At 38.1% G+C, this 17,182-nt stretch overlaps 1 protein-coding gene across 2 annotated transcripts in view; it reads left to right on the forward strand.

Moving 5' to 3' along the window:
- The window catches only part of PEPD (peptidase D), a 117,985-nt gene that overhangs the window by 15,150 nt on the left and 85,653 nt on the right, over positions 1 to 17,182 (forward strand). For both annotated transcript variants that reach the window (XM_065733172.1, XM_065733173.1), the window contains 5 exons: positions 2,048 to 2,111; positions 4,733 to 4,780; positions 6,306 to 6,367; positions 11,633 to 11,677; positions 16,408 to 16,483. In XM_065733172.1, the coding sequence (XP_065589244.1) occupies positions 2,048 to 2,111; positions 4,733 to 4,780; positions 6,306 to 6,367; positions 11,633 to 11,677; positions 16,408 to 16,483 (295 nt within the window). The remainder of the gene's footprint in view (positions 1 to 2,047; positions 2,112 to 4,732; positions 4,781 to 6,305; positions 6,368 to 11,632; positions 11,678 to 16,407; positions 16,484 to 17,182) is intronic.

Below are 17,182 nucleotides of genomic sequence, written 5' to 3' on the forward strand. Positions count from 1 at the left end.
CCAATGACCATTCTGCAGAAGGCATAATCCCCTGTAATAGTGGTTGTCAATAAACTTAAACCTATTTTGCATTTAAATTGTGTGAAAATGAATACTGGTCCTTGCCTTTGCAAAGAAGCTGCACAGGTTCATTTTTATGGTGATATGCATAAGGGTTTTTCTTAGATTCCCACCCAGCTGGGAACTGACATGTTGCTCATCATTACAGTCACCCTGGTAGGAATTGCCTTTGAGCAGGGCATGCCCATGTGCAACTTGAGCTCTGTAGAGAAAGAAAGGAGTGGAGGAGGTTTTAGAAACTAAACTACGTGGAAGAGATAGCAAGGTGTCACAGTGTTGAGACAGAAAGTGGCACATGGGATGAAACAGAACACAGGGAAGTCCCAGAGTATCATCTTTGCCCCCTTTTCTCCCCAAACTTTTGTTTTGCCTTCTTCCCTGCTTTTCTGTGTGACAGTACAGAGGTTTTTTTATGTAAGTGCAGACTTCCATGTGCATTTCTTCATTCTGCCTGTCTAGTTCTGCAAAAGGGTGGCTCTTAGCAGAAATCTTCCCAGTAACCCATGGGGAGATGTGCCTTCATTGCTGAAGGATCATGGCTCCCATGGGATGAGTGGAGGACGGCAGTCTGTAGGAAGTGTATGTGAATTCGTTTTACCGTCTAGTCAGAGGTGCTAAATGGGTGAAGAGAGAAATGAGGCAGAGCCTTGAGTGCTTCAGTGAGGAGCTGAGAAATCTCTGTGGTTCTTACTAAAAGTTTGCTGGCTTCTGCTTTGAGGCTGCAAGACCAGAAAGGAGGTATGTATCTGGGAAACTTGGTTGTGTATCATTAGGTGCAGCAGTCATCAGTAACTGAAGGATGACCTGGCTGAATAAACAGAAGTTCAGAGAAGCGTGGGAAGTTGTTTTTGTCTCAAAGTACAGAAAAATTTCTCAGCCTTGAAAGGATGATGAGCTACTTGTGTTCCTTGAAATAACGATATTGCTCATAAGAAGAGACATTGGAGGGATTACAGCTGGAATGAAATCAATAATGCTTTAATATTAAACATAAAGAAATAAACCAGTAGCAGTTTATTATAGAGTGTGTAATTAGAGGAAGCAACAAACTAAGAAAAGTAGTTTAAAAACATTTGGTAAAAAAGTTTTATTATCATGGAAGTGAGACCTATTCTTACATAAACAGTATTAAATGAAGTGAATGAAGTCTAGCACATCTGTGGGCATACTTTTACCTAATTGATTTACAAGAAACAGTTCTCAGATTCAAACTTCACAGGTAATTGCAAATAGCACTTCATAAGTATTTCTCTATAGCATACAGAGTACCATAAACTGGCTGTAAATTAGCTGGTTTTACAGTTGGGATCCTTCTGATACCAGACGAATTGGTTGAAACTGTAAAAGAGAATAAAAATGGAAAGTGATAAATCTGTTCACGATGTTTCTGGGATATTAAAGTCACATGTGCCTGGAGCTCTGGGATCCTGGGGAACAAAGGCTGCTGAGCACTTCCTGGTGGTCCTCAGACTGCCTCCTGATCGTGTTGGTGGGTGTGCATCAGGGAAGAGGCTCCTGCAGTTTTTGTGTGCCAGAGCACAAGGTGAATATTTTGTTAGTTCTTCAACTACAACACAAAGCAAGCTGGCCTGTTGCTATTTCAGCATCCTTCCACCATCTGGTGGGTTGGAAGATTGTAAACAAATAGCATGGTAAAACTCTTCTAACAAAATTGTCTTATTTAGAGTGAATAGGTGGGTGAAAAAACAACAGTGAAAACAACCTGTAATTCAGGAGGAGCTGGTTGGAATCGGAGTATCAAGCATAGACAGGGTTAACGCATGGTGATTTTATAGCAATGGCAACTTTATCTGCAATCTACTCTTTTGAGAAATTGAATCAAGGATAAGATTATTGAAATATGCCTTGTATCTGTTACCACTGTTGTGATAGTGGAGTGCTTTTTTTTTTTTTTTTTGTCTGTGGCCTTGAACTACTAAATGCAACAGTAAAATTAAATCCAAATGTTTCTTTCTGTTTTCCAAAGGATTCACCCCCCTGAACACTTCAAGAAAAAGTATGCTGTGGATGAAGTCCACTATGTGAACGAGGTGAGTTGGCTGTATGCCTGAATATTTATCTGAGAGTGCAGAATTGTTACATGGCAATGATTTTGCTCCACTGCTTACTAGATATCTCCTAACTTGGCGAGAGCATGGCTTGTTGGTTTTTTTGTTTTTTGTTTTAAATTTCTGGGAAGTGTCCGTCGTTCTTAAAAATCATACATACCTTTTAAAATTGAAAAAAAAAAAAAAGAAAAGGGGCTGCCAGTTTGGGCTGAACTCCGTGGTCTTAATCCAAAGACTATCTCACAAGCATGTTGTGGGCTTCATGCAAACTGTCAGTCTGTATGTTTGTCCAACAGAAACATTTGCTAAATACATTTTTTTCAACGCCTTTAAGATTTGAAGGAGATTGCTGTCAGTAAGATCACGTGTCCCAGCTCTCCTCTTAATTTATGTTGAATCATTCTAATATTAGAATAAACATCTATATTCTTAATTTTAAATGCAAGTGAAACTTCCTTGATCAGGTTTCTCATTTTATTTTTGAGCAGATGTTTATATACATAAGCACATGGCCAGGTTTTGTTATTTTTGTTTCTTTTCGGTTTTTTTGTTGTTGTTTTTTTTGTCAGGTAGGAATGCTCAGCAGGATGAAGGCAATATTCCTGCCAAGCTCTATGGCTGATTTTCATGGAGAGCAGCTTGAAAGAGAAGAATCTGATATTCTGTACCCTGTAGTATACAAACTGTAACTCACAAGACACAAAGTTTTGCTCTGATCAGCTGTGGGGATGCTTCATTTCATTTTCATAATGAGTCCAGTTATGAAATGTAGTTTGAAGTTGAGGTGGAGGAAGCTGTGCAGAAATTACTTGGTGATGCAGTTTGGAATTGCATGTAGTGTAGACGCTTTTCTGTCATACAGTGGAATTGGCAAATGGAAAATGCATTTCTTACTTGAAAACGAACAAACCCAGAACTCTGCAACATTTATTTTGGGTCGCTTTGGTTGTTTTCCATCAACAAGTGCTTAGACAGCTTGTTGATGAGAAAAGGAATTCACTAGGTGGACTGGTAAGTTAGTAGCTTTTCCCAGTTTATAGGCCTTTTTTTCACCTGGGTTACACAGATCAAAGTTAGAAGCAGCTGTAGCCTGCAGTGTAACTGCTTTATTATCAAAGGTTCTGTCTTTGCTTTTGCCTAATTTGCCAAGGAAATGGTTTTCCACCATCAGGATACTAAGGGCATTTTTAGAGGACGATTTTATGTCAACAAATAACCCATCTGTATAAGTATGTAATCCTCACATTTCATTTTGAAAAGAAATAAAATATGGAAATGTTATTTTTATATCTCACTGCAATATGCTCTATTTTATTACTATGATTAGTATGCTGCTAAGCCGTTCTAAAGTTGGTAGAACTGTGCTGTATGGAATTATGTCATCTGTTCATAGCCTTAAGAGGTATGTAATTCACTGCCCACCTTTCTGTAGCAGCTTTGAAAGCCCAGTTCTTTACAATCCCAAGGATTTTATTCTTTTAGGATTAGGGCAGGAATCAATTTTTTTCTTTTTTTTTCTTAACCTTTTAGAAATAAAAATGAAGCAGTATGACTGTCTATACATAGTTGCAACCAAAAGACAAAATGTTTAAAAATATTGATAATATTCTATGAATGAAAAAATGAGAACCATTAAGTTCAAAGAGTTTTAATATATACTGAGCATCTTTTGGTTTTAAAAATAGCAGAACAGCAAATGTTGAAGGTATCTGCATATCTGTTTAGTAGGACTGCCGTACATTATTTCAGATCTTATCTTTTTGTGCATTTAAATATATTTTTTTTCCTCTGGAGAAGAGGCCAAGTTAGTTACCTAGTGAGTACTGCATATTCCTCAGCAGTTCTCTGACATTTGAGGAGATAAGACTGTTGAAGCTGGCTAGTCTTGGAAACAAACCTAAAACTTCAGTATTTTTCCTTAAAGAGACCCAGTTTTTGTGTTGCTAATGGTGTGGTGGGGAACACTGAAGGGGAAAGAATGCTAAGTGAATGAGAATGAGTTATTTTCTGATTGGAATAATTTTTTTAATAGAGTAATGGTTTGGCATTTTTGAACTGTTTTTGTGTTTTTGTTTGGATTCTTGTTTTGGTGGCGTAAAATGGAGCAGTGTTGAGAATTCAAAGACACTAATCTCATCCTGTGTTAGGGAAAGACATGTTTTAGTCTAGGTTTATAAATGCTGAGTGAACCTGTTAGAAGTATGCATCAGTAGAATATGACTTGGTAAGAATAAGAGTTTTAGTGCATTTTGACATGTTGTATATGCAGTATTGCATTGAGGATACAGAGTATTCTGTTATTCCTTGTTTCTGTGTCAAATTACACCTTTTCTACTCCTATTTGCTCTGTCTTCCAAATAATGACTTACACAAATTGTAACTGTATCTGAAGGTTATTTGAAAGGTACCAGGAGCATAAGCACTGCATCTGTTCTCTAAATATTTTGTCATCTACTGACTCTTACTGCAAGTGTCATGTATTGGTACAATATATGAGAAGTATCAGAAGAACAGCTATGTCAGTCTTTACTCAGCAAATGCTATCAGTGTGATTTTGAGGAAGAAAAACTTAAAAATGACAGCAGTCTAAAACTTCTTTTTAGATATCCAGTGTCTTGGCTTCTAAGAAACCTTCTGTGCTGCTTACTTTGGTGAGTAATACTGTTCTGAACAGTAACTACTAATTACCTGCAATGCAGGGATCACATCGTTAAGTATTTCTCTGGCATTCCCTCTGTATCTTTTCTTCCTTGTCCTAGTGAATTTTGAGGCCATCTGTTTTGAACCTTCTTCTGGATCCACCATGAACTTATGTTTTCTGACTTGTGGCCTTCCAGCCTATACTCTAAAAAGCTTTGTCTGTTTTCTGGTGAAACATGACAAGCTTGCCAAGTGTCAGCCTTGCTGTCCCCCAGCCTTTGAGGAATGACTCTGAATTCCATGTTTTTCTAATGCTGCTCTGGCCACGTTGGGCTTTTCTGTGGGAATTCAGTAAACATTCATTGAATGGGTTGGTAAAAACAAATTCTACAAGGGGGATGTGATGAAATGCCTGCCAACTGGTGCTTGCTCTGAAAGTAAGACGAGCAAGTGGAGATAAGGCCTGCAAGCTGCTTCTTCCCTGTTACCTCTTTCCCAGCTTCTTTCCTTGACAGATACTTTGTAGACCTGTCTCACCGTTAACAGTATCTCATTTGTTGTCTCCAGTCTATGTAAGAAATAACTTGCTGCCGTTGAGCTTTCCCTTTATCCATTGTGTTTTGGTTCAAAATACAGTCTCCTTTCTTTCATTGCTTATGTATATGTATATATAAGATGAAATGATCAGTAGCTTTCTTTCATGTTGTTTCAGAGAAATGACTGAAAAAAGGCACATTTGTCCATCTTGGGCTCCTTATGTGCACTTCCACATGTCAGGTTGTTAATTAGTTGTCTCTCTGTGAGTAGTCCATTGTAACTGGAGAATTTTCACAAAATTTTTGGCTGAGGGAGTGGAACCATGATGCTTTCACATTCCTCCCACTGCTATAATGAAATTTATAGAGAAGGAAAAAGCACCTCTCTTAATGTTGGCTGAAGGGAGACTTGGTCCTCTCATCCTGTGGTTTCATTCTAAATACAGAACTGTACTGCTGCTCCACAGGGTTTCCCATATGCATGTTGCAAGTGTTCATCTGCTGTGTAGCAGCCAAAATCATCATGCTTATGCTACTTGCTTGAATGGAAAACTATAGGGGGGGAGCAGCATGCAGATTTAAATAGTAAGCATTGCCAAGGCAGTGCAGAATCATTTCTTTTTAAATTAAACTACTTTAGAGGAAGCCTTGTTTGGTTGTTATTCTCTTGCCCTTTGTTATTATATAGGTCTTGCAGCTCAAAACTAAAGGGAACTGGAAATCCAAGCCTGCCATTTTGCTAAGCACTGTATCCCAATCCAAGTTATATGCTGGTTTCCTTTGAAACAGATAATTTCTTACATTGGTCTGCATTTAAGCAAATTGGCTGGGTTGTTCTTCTTTGTTTGTTCGTTTATTTGTTTTTCTTTTTTTGTAATAGTGATTCAAGTATACATATCAGTTTTCCTGGTGATTTTCTGCTGTTAGGCTATCTGCATGATCTAAAGTTTAAACGTATTTGGCTCAGAATCACGGTCATTTCATTTTGTTTTCCTTCCAGCGTGGTGTTAACACTGATAGTGGAAGTATCTCCAAAGAAGCTTCCTTTGAGGGAATTAGCCAGTAAGTAAAGATTTTTTATATCTTGTTTCATGGTCATATTGAATTCATCTTATATTTCACATTACATTATGTTTTTCTTAATGGCAAGATGTTGAATGGCAAATGGAACTTCTGGCATGCTTCTAGTGATTTGAAATATAGGTGGGGGGAGGGGAGAGAGGTTGGAGATCTTTTGCAACTGAGATGATGCTATGTATTTCTTCCTTGGTGTTCAGTCTAAGTAACTACAACCTGACAGAGCCATTCTGACTTCCGTTCCCACTTTTAGAGATGGAGTACTCAATTTCCAGATTTCAGAAAAAGGGGTTTTTATGAGTAGCTTCTTTCTCTAATGAGTTCCTCAAGGTAGATATTAGGAATTCTGGTATGTACATTTTTCTGAGAAGTTACAGCAAGTGCAAAATAACATCACCTTTCTGCCTTGATGTGTCCTTTTAGTGTCCCTTGATTCTGTATTTTTATGAAGTTTGGCTACTAGTGGAGCTCGTGTCCTCCTACCTGAAGTATTTTGAAAGTCTGTTTAATAAAAATGCATTGCAGGCTGCTCTGGGAAGCAAGGATGATGACCTAGATTTTGTAGGAAATGCAACTGTTTTTTTGTTTGTTTCTTTGTTTTAACATTCTAAAATGAAATCATTTTCCATTTTATCTCAAGTGTATGGCAAAAAAGAAACAAACTTCTCATTGAATAACATGCTGAAAGGAGCACACTTGTGCTGAGATGTTGAGTAGGTGGCTTTCCTTGTAATCCCTGACTTGCAGTGACCCTGCTGTATTTTTCTCCATCCACCTCTGTCCATAGCATATTAATTCTGCTATGATAATTGCAGTACATGGAATGTATTACAATTCTGAGCAGTCATTTCTGTTGTCAGATTGCATGTGTTGTCCTCCAATAGTGTTTTCTGTGTCATGTGAGCTGAAATCTGATACGATAATTACTTTGTTTTCCCCTCCACAACCTAAAATGGAAGCTGAATGATTTTGATGATGTGGGACCATGGTGGCAGACATTTAAATATCTTTTGCTGCCCAGTCAGTAAAATCTGAACTACTTCAAAACATAATCAAGCCATTTTGAATGAATATTTGATGCCCTTTCTATTGCTTTGATCAAGTAGGTGCTCATTTATCTTATACTATCCATGTGCAGATGAACTCCAGAACTGATGTGGAGAGATGCCTTCAGTTTTATCTGAGAAATCTCCATGTGAAATACAAACACTTGAGAACCCCAAAGCAACTATTTATAGGAATGATATTCAAAGGTCTTCAGAAATTCCTTTTTGCTCCTGAATTTCACTGAAGCACTTGAGCTTAGTAATTAACGTGTTGCATTACTAGTCAACATTAAGGTCGGAAGCCATTTCATTTGACACTTGACCTGAGATATTGATGTAGTGTGTATCCCAAAGCACTTGAAGGGATGAATGATATTTTCTCACTGGTTTGTGGGAAACGCAGACTTGTTTTGCTCTGACTGGAGTACTGCTATGCTTTTCAGGGAGCTTTCTCGCAGTTCAGCAGGCCATTCCTTAGAGAATGAGGATATGTTCACCCTCTCCATCCTCGGGCATCAGATTTTTCCTTCTGCTGCCTTTGACAGATCTGGTTATTGTCTTCCTCTCTCCTACTTTACCTCAGTGTGAAAGAGCACTTGTTGATTTTGTTGCTGAATATGTTGGAAATCCACTCCATCTCACCTCTTCTGACATACGCCGTGCCCTCGAGCCACTTGTCACTCCAGCCTTCTCATTCCCAGCTCCTAACTCCATCTTCTCGGGGCTGCCGCTCTGTCGGGGCAATGGGCCGTGGGCTGTGCGAGGTGGAGCCTGGCTGACTGGGGCGGGGAGGAGGGGTGAGCTGCCCGGTGACGATTTTGCTTTTGTTTGTTTTTGACACATACTCTAGCATTTATTATGCTCTTCACTTTGTTCCCTTCTCTTGTATTGAGTGTTTCCTTTATTGAAACTTGTGTATTTCTAATGCATTGATTTCTTCCTAGTTGAGCTTGTACCAAAGGGGGTATTCTTCTAGGCTGTGCTACTTTGTGTCTGGCAGTGACTGCACCTTGCCTTGGCCGGCCTCAGGTTCAGCCATTAAGTTGTGTTTCATTCCTGTGTTTGTTTCCATTTTCTGGCTACCTCCTCAAGATGCATCTTGCTACAATCTTTCTGTGCTTCTGCTGCTCCTGTTTGTCTTTATTTCTCCTGGACTGTCTGTGCTCAAGTGTAGATTTTTTTTCTTCCCCCCCCATGGATAGTAATAGGAATAAATGTATCATTTCTTCACAGGCCAAATCTTCCTCTTTCTGAAGGCTGTTCTGCTTCTGTCAGAAGCCACCTTTTTCTTGCCTTTTTAATGTTACTTTTTACACCTTTTAAACTTCTTCTGGAACACATTTATCTAAACTGTTTGATTACTTTCCCACTCTACTAAATAGTCATTTGAAGAAAAATGGCTGCTGTGGTCATGGGTTATTTCAATTCTCACCTAGAGTATCACTCAAGTTGTTTTTGTTCTGCTAGAAAAGATCCAACTTGTTTGTATGCAGATAATAGAACCCATCATAGCAAATCATGTCACAGTTGTTTCCATTAGTTTGCATATAGAGTTCTTTTGGATAGCAAAGTATGTCATACATTTAAGAGTTCTTTAAAAAAAAAAAAGTATGTACTTACATAAATATATATATATAATGAAAAGCAGGCATATTGCTTACTTTAGATAGTGAAAACCAACTGAATGCTGGGCTAAGTCTGATTTGTTTTTGTGTATCAAAGTCAGCCATTATAAGAAATATTTAAGACAATTTTAACACGTATGAATGTTTTAGATGTCACTGTATACACATTCTGTTAACTGACAAAAAGAAGTCAGTATTCATTATCCTTTTGTTGTTTTTTTTAACTAATGACATTGTCTTGCATGTTAAAGGACAACTGAGTATGAAATCAATTTGAATGTGCCATTCACTGTAATATTTTTTAGTTCTGTGTTGATTAAATGGCAGCATTAACACACGTTAGATTGCAACAATAGCAAAATGTCAATTTGTTTTCTTCTTCGAGACCACATATCTCATCATTGAGTATTCTCAATTTGCAGATTGCAGTAAAACGTAGAATTGGATTGCTCTACATGATCCTCTTAGCATTAGGGCAGTCCGTGGTTTTTATGAGTAAGTTGATTATTGTCTAGCAGATCTGAACTTGCTTAAAAGATCAGGTAGAATTATTTTATGCATAAATTTCTGCAGAAACTGTATGAATTAATCAGTATCTGTGTGCTCTGGTTAGTGGTGACATGTTCTTCTCCTTGAACGTAACTGTTTAGCCAGTGGCTTTTAGAATGTGGCTTGTTTAGCTGCTTTCTGTGGTGCTGCTCACTCGTACACTTTCCAGCCAGGTAGTAGGGAGCTCAGGCATTTGTGGGTTTTCTAGTATTTTTTCTAGACCTATGTATACTGCGTCATTTAGATGTTCTCCCATGTATGAATTTGTGTTGAATGGGTTATTCCATTCCAGAACTATTCCTACATTGGACTAGCTAGATAGAAGCTGTTGGATGGAAATGGTTAAATCCACATGTGGCTTTTTTGATATTACAAGAGTTTCTTGTTTCCAGGTGACAAACATTATTGTGTAATGATGCAGTATTCTGGGACTTACAGTTTTTGTATTGTGTTGGTTTTCCAGTGGTTTGTAACTGATACATGTAGTATTGAATACTGTACAGCCTGTCCTTGTTGAATGTTTCAATAAGTTGTTGTTTTCTGTCTTGGAGTTGGAACACAAAGCTATTAACCTTCACCTCGTTAGGATTTTATAGGTTTATGAGCATGTGTTCTTGAAAAAGAGACAAGTTTTTTCCTCCTGCTATCTCAGGATGCAAGAAGACACTGGTGCATTTAGAAATGGCTTCTAAATATTTTTTTAAATTGGATTTGTCCTTTGGTTAGTCCCTTCTGAGGTATTACAAATGGCCATTAACCTGAAGTAGATTTATTTTTTTCCTTCCAAAGTTGCGTGAAAATTAATTGCTGCCTTCCAACATTTTTTCTGAAGGTCTGTTGGGAGCCTTGGAGCATTTAAATTCTCTTAAATTCCCTAACTGAAGAGCCAATGGTCCTGAGGCAGACAAAAGTATCTTTGATGCAGAACACTCCTCAGACGTTTAAATTGCAAGCGAAAAAATCCTTGAACAATGCTTGAAAATCCATTTGCGTTCCACTTAATTACTCAAATTCTTACTCCATTGGCCACTGTAATGTTATTGTTTAGAGAGCCTCAAAACAGTTCCAAGGAGATGTGAATTGCTAATGCAGAAAATGAATGTAAGAAAGTTTCTGGGGCTGAGGTGAAATGGAAGTTTTGCCTTCTCAGTAGATAACAACAGATGAGAAGAGGTTCTTTTTTTTTTTCAGTCTTCCTCTAAATGATAATTAATTTAATAATGAAATTAGAAATTTAATGTACTTAAATTCACTGAAGAGTGTTTGGGAAGCAGAGTTCAAATCTCAGAACCATTTTGGCTGGGAGGGATCTCTGAAGATTTATCTGGTCCAACCCACATTCATAGCAGTGAATTGGTAATTTAAAATTGTACCTTTGTTAGAGGTACATTTACTAAGTACATCCTGAAGGTACTATTGTAATTCTGCTTTCTGCACATTCTTAGAAGAGCATACCTGGTTTAATCTCATGCATTTCAACATGATCTTCTTGCCCAGCAAAGATGAGTGTGTGCTTTCTCTTCTGTGATCTGTTCTGATCCACACACGCTTCAAATCTAATATTTGGGAAGACCATAATGAGGTCTCCAGTATTGAAAGGGCGATTATAAATGGGAGGAAAATGAACTTATAACAGAGTTACAGGACAAGGGAGAATGATTATAAGCTAATGGAGGGAAGATTAAGATTAGGTGAATTTTTCACCAAGAGGGTGGTGAGGTGCTGGAGCAAGGTTGCCCAGGGAGATGGTAGATGCACAGTCTCTGGATGTGTTTAAGGCTGAGCTGGACGAGGTACTGGGCAGCCTGAGCTGTTGCTTGATCTAGTGGTTGGCAACCCTGCACACAGCTGGGAGCTGGAACTTGATGATCCTTCAGGTCAATTCCAACCCGAGCTGTTCTGTGATTTGCATTTGCAAGTTTTCACAGCCTCAAAGGAGGCACACTTTTTTTAAAACAAGAACTCTGCAGTCTCTGCTTTTGTGTGCCCAGCTGCTTGTTGATATGTGTATTTTTTTTTTCCTTTTTCAGATTTAATGTGAACAACAAAGTCCTTCACCCTGAAATTGCAGAATGGTGAGTAGCATAAAGTCTTTCTGTTTTAGTAGTTGAACATGAATATATTTGGAACTGCTGCTTCAGAGACGTTCACTTGGCAGAACCTCCTAGTTAGTGAATGATATGTTTTAAGTTTAGGCTGGTTTTACATCATGGGCTGGAAATGAGGGTCAAAAGTAAAAATACGATGAAGTTAACAGCATTGAGTAGTTAAGAATTTGTGTAATGTTCCTTCAGCCTAGAGTCTGGATAAAAGTTGTAATAGGATGTGTTTGGAACTAAGTCACATTTACAGAAATGTAAATTTGTATGTGTAAGAGAAGAACTGAGGATGATTAGTATTCTAGCAATGAATATCAAAGGTAGGTGAAAACTAAGTCCAAACATATAATATTTAATAAGGTGTTATTACTTCCCTAGGATTTATTTTAACTTCATTAATTTTGCTGAATTATTATTCATGTAGCTGTACTTTTTAATTCTAGGAGAATTCTACTGCAGCCTGTCTTGAATAGTAAAAATTAGTGTGCGTGACAGCATATTAGGAGCTTGTAAAGCTATTTCGTTTTACCAGTTTTCTTCTTTTGGCTGGCTTTGCCAACTTTGTCCACAGAATTTCATCATAGCTAGTGTGTGCTAGTTTTCCATCTAGGAAAGTAACTGAAGACATGATATAGAGAATTTCTGTAAATAAATTAAAATTTTACCCAAGCCTTTTGAGTTTTTATCTAGAAATGAGAAAGCAAATCCTTGGTTAAGAGAGATAAATTCAGAATTGTAACGTACAAATCAAACACACATTAAGTACATCAGCAGTAGCCAGAGCACAGTATTGCATTGCAGCATAACCTGTTTTCTTTATGAAATGAGTGTCTAGGTAGGCAAGGTCCTGTCATTGCAGAATGTTGATAGGAAAGTCCTAGAAAAATGTTCACGTATACTGAGACCCCTGATACCATCTTGTGTTGTTTACAGATGTAATAGAAATAGTGTAAGTCATTTTGAAGTTTTTTATAAAGTCATATTTACTGGCAGATATATGGCTGCTGCTGTTAGCTGGCTGGTTTGATGGAGGATGTGAGCTTTTTGCTGGTTAGACATGGGGAACTTCAAGCCTCGATCACTTTGTGGTCATGGGCATGGCAGCTTGAACCAGCTTCTCCAAGTGGCTTGGCAAGCTGTCTGAGGAGTGGGGAGGGGAGCTACATCATTGTGCATCCTGTAGCTTGCCTTTCTTCTTCTAGTCTTGTTAGCAGTGAAAGATAAGTTACAAGAAAGTGAACATGAAAAGGGTCGTATTTCTAAGCTTTGATCTCTAAGTACAAGTACACTGCAGGGAGAGAGAGAATTTCACCTGCAGAGAGTTTTGGATTAGAAATACAAGCTTGTTCCCAAGTCAGCTTCCCTGGTAACATTCATGTTAACAAAGTGTCACATGATGAGCTTCTCTTTGTGTGCTTTGGTGCAGGTGAGGGGCTTAATCCTTCCCCTGGAAGCTCAGATGTGCTCAGGTGAAGTCTGTACCCTAAGGTTGTACTGAGATAAACTAAGCAATGGGCAATACGAAAGCAACACGTAGAGTTGTTTGCTTTGGTAAATGTCAGTCCAGAACTCCGTGCCCCCTCTGTGATCTACTTGGTACGCACCCTCTGCCTTTGAAGAAAACAGAATTTTAAGTGAAACTAAAGTTCATACTTGCAGTCAAGAGTGTCTTAAAGTATTTCATCAAGTTTGGTGGCTTTTGCTTGAGGTTAAAAGTACATTAAAGAACACAGTTGGGTTTTAAGTATCTGGAGAAACTAATATTTGAATGACAGACTCCATGTATTAAGCCTTCCTAAATTAGGAATTTCCTTGGAATCTCAGACTATTGCCCAAGATGCTTTCTTTGGAAAGCAGTAACATTTCTAGAATTAAGAACAGTTTCATTTCAGGATGGTGGATTTTTGGATGTTATTTGATATATTCTCTAGGGTAGGAAATTCCTTTGTTTGCATTATAGACTTACATTGATTTACGTCATTTCAAATTCAGCAAGCTCTGGACTTCTCTGTCTTTCATGATACTTGTCAGGAAGAATTGTTCTGTTAAAAGTTTCAACAAGAGGTGATATGCCTGAGCTTTCTGAACCAGCCAGGAAGAACTGAGGGCTGCAAAAGGCATCTTTACTCTTACTCTTGTAATGCCAAAAAAAATAAAAGGGTTTCAGTGCTGACAAGGGACAAAGTGCTTGTGGTTGAAGATCTGTTGCCTCCCTTTTTAACTCCATCCTTTTTCAAGATCACCATGTTTTGTGACTTACTATGAACCTTGTTTCCATTGTGTAGCTTGCCACTCTTAGTTAATCTAAGAACTGTTACATGCTGAATCTGTACATTTTTGCAATTGTATTAGCTGGAGCCTGGAATTGATTTCTTCCTGCTAAAATATTAATGAATACGTGTAACTGGTCCAAGAACTGTTCTTAGTATAACGTTGAAGTTCATGTTACTCAACAAAGGCAGGACTTTTTTCTAGCAATACCTTGGAAGTGGGGGAAAAAAATAATAAAAACTGTTAAGTTGCTCATCACCCACGGGGTCACCTTGCAGTACTAACAAAAGCATTGGGCTCTTAACATCTCAAACTCAGTTTGGGAGAGTCATTGCTTTCTGTCATTGCAATTGAAGAGAAGGTGCCCAGAAACCCTTCTGCAGCCTGAATATGCTGCTGGGAGCTCCATCAGTGGTACCAGTGCAGTCAGCGTGGGAGCCCAGTGAGTTTTCTTTGGGGATCTGATTGATCTCCATCTCCCCTACCAACAGTTGGGTGGTGATTTCTGTTGGTCTTGGAATGGATAAATGTTTTCTCTAAAATGTTCAGTGCTTGACCTTGTACAGAAGAAGGTGAGTGCCATACAAAGGCTAAGGCTAAATATGAATTTGTATATGCAAATAGATTCCAGAGAAGTTATGATCTAAAGTAAATACCTTGATCCCAAAGCCTTATGATCTAGTCAAGTAAAACAGATCCTGTTTGCACTTGCAGTTGAGCAGTTACTAACTTGTATTTCTACCAGATCACAATGAAGAGATGAAACATCTGAATTATGGAACAGCCTATATTTCAGGCGCTTGCAGAGCAGGGATGTGTACTGTATATTGAAAGTAATGTAAAGGCGCATCAAACAAGTATTAAATTACCCTGCTAGCACATGTAGTCTTCTGAATAACTGGGTTTAAAACAAAATAATCTTTAAGCCTTTGCTACCTCATTCTAACATGAATATATTTGAGCTGTTGTTGTTTGTCTTAGCTAAAAATCAGAAGCAGAAGTTTGTTTCTTTATCCATGGTGAGGAGCTTACACTACTCCAGTGAAATTTCGTCACCTCAGTATGCATTTTCTTGTTCTCTAGTATTTCTCATTCTCCTTGTGGGTTGTGATTATTGTCATATTCCAGTTTATTAAGCATATCTAATCTGTTCTTCCGTACTGTTTTTCCGTTAGAGCATTTTGATATCACCATTTTAAAAAAAGGTATCTTTACTCTTGCCAGAAAACTTCCATTTGAGTTGGAGTGGCTGTGCCATACAGCAGTACAGTCATTGCCTGTAGGAAATGCTCTTATCTCATGTTGGAGGCGCTGATGGCTGAGTAACCCTCTTCTGGACTCATTAAAACAAAGTACAGGAGCAGAAACGTAGCAAATAGTTTTCTACAGCAATATGAGTAGAAGTTTAATAATAACAATAATAATAAAAAGGATGCCTTGGTAGCAGCTTCAAAATATAACGTAATGGTACTTCATACCTGCTGCAAGCTTGAGTGGAATTGGAAAGCACAATTCAGGTATTTTCAGCAGATTTAGTAGATGTAGTTCTGTTTTTTGTCTACAGTAACTTTAGAGGTGGACATGAGAAGTACTAAGAAATCAGTGTCTGTAGCAGTCGAGAAAGTAGGTGGTATTCAATAGAGAGTAGGAACTATCTTCCCTGTTCATGTCACACTGAATAGCTGCTTTTATTTGAGCTAAATGGTAGAAAGCAGTGCAAGTAGATAAGAATTTAATGTTAAATTTTTTAGCTGAGTTCAGAACAAGGCTCATGAATAAATGCAAGTTCAGCATTTCATAAGGCATGAAGAACAGGGTGTTATTTTTTTATTGTGTTTTCTGAATACGTGAAGGAAAGTAGATGCTGTGGCTGTAATTACTGCCGTTGTGGTTTCTGAACTTCATGGTTTGGGTTTTAAATACTAAACAGATACAGCATTTGTTCCATCTATTCCCCCAAGGTATTGCAGATAGGTGGGAGTTGGGATTGTGCTGAATTAGAAATTCTGGAGCTCTGGGAATTTATTATGTAAATTAGTTTCAAATTGTGTTTAAAAAGTAACTCAAGTATGCGTGTACAAATGTTCTACTTGTAGTGTTGAGCAGTGACAAATACAGAAATCCATTGCTTTTGTTCCAAATGTGCTGTAGAAGAAGTTGAAAAAATGTTGAGTGAACCACTTTATTCCTCTCAAAATGATACAGGCTGATGTTTGGAATGCCTGTGACTTTCCTATGTAAGACTGTTTTGTTAATGATGAGTCAATGCCAATGAAACTTCACTGTCATGAGAACTTTATATACAGCTCCATTCTTGAGCTATACTTGATACTATTTTACTGTAGGTGATGAATATTGTTTTCAGGTTATTTTATTTTGTATTCTTAAGCTAAGAAGTTGCAACCTAACCAATATCCATTCTACTTTTCTTTAAGTCGTGTGATTAAGACAGACATGGAATTGGAAGTTCTGCGCTACACCAATAAAATCTCCAGTGAAGCTCATAAAGAGGTAATGGATCCTTTACTGTTAATAATTTTTGCTCTTAGTGTAACAGTAGTACTCAGAAAACGTTCCCAGCAACCCTGAATTGCTTAGTAATAAAATAATGGAAAGACTGGATAGAAATAAGAAGGTAATATCCCTCCTATTACAGCTCAGTAATATACCTTGCATTGTCCTTGAACTCATTGGTGCATTTTCAATGTGTGAGATATGAAGTGTGATTTTGGATAAAAGCTGGAGCCTCAGCAGAAGGTGACTTGCTTGCAGTCTGTCCATTCTGTTTGTCCAAATACCTATACAGCAATGGAGAAAGAGATCAAGATTTTTCCTCTGGCCTGCATCTGTGTGTGCAGTTCTAGAAAGTTCTGCTCTGGCAGTTTACTCAGTTCAGATCCTTATAAACTGTGGGAGTGTTTGCATGCACAATGGAGGGCAGTGCAAAAGTTCCTTAGATTGCTCCTCAGATGAGTATTGTCCTTTTGGCACAGTGCTTCTCCATGCCATTCTGACGACACAGCAGCACTTGAATAGAGAGCCTGGCTCTCAGCACTGCTGCAGTATTGGCGATATAGTTAACTTAGATGTCAGCCCTGTACTTTGTACAGTGGCTCAGAGATGCCACGAGTTCTGAGGAATGACCAGGGGGAGCTTAGTGAAAAGCATTTGAAGAGGTTATTGACTAAACTGTTGACTTTGCCCCTGCTC

The sequence above is a fragment of the Cyrtonyx montezumae genome, unplaced genomic scaffold (genome assembly GCF_038088225.1).
Source record: "Cyrtonyx montezumae isolate F1298 unplaced genomic scaffold, pur_monq_1.0 scaffold_17, whole genome shotgun sequence".
Classification (NCBI taxonomy): Eukaryota; Metazoa; Chordata; class Aves; order Galliformes; family Odontophoridae; genus Cyrtonyx; species Cyrtonyx montezumae.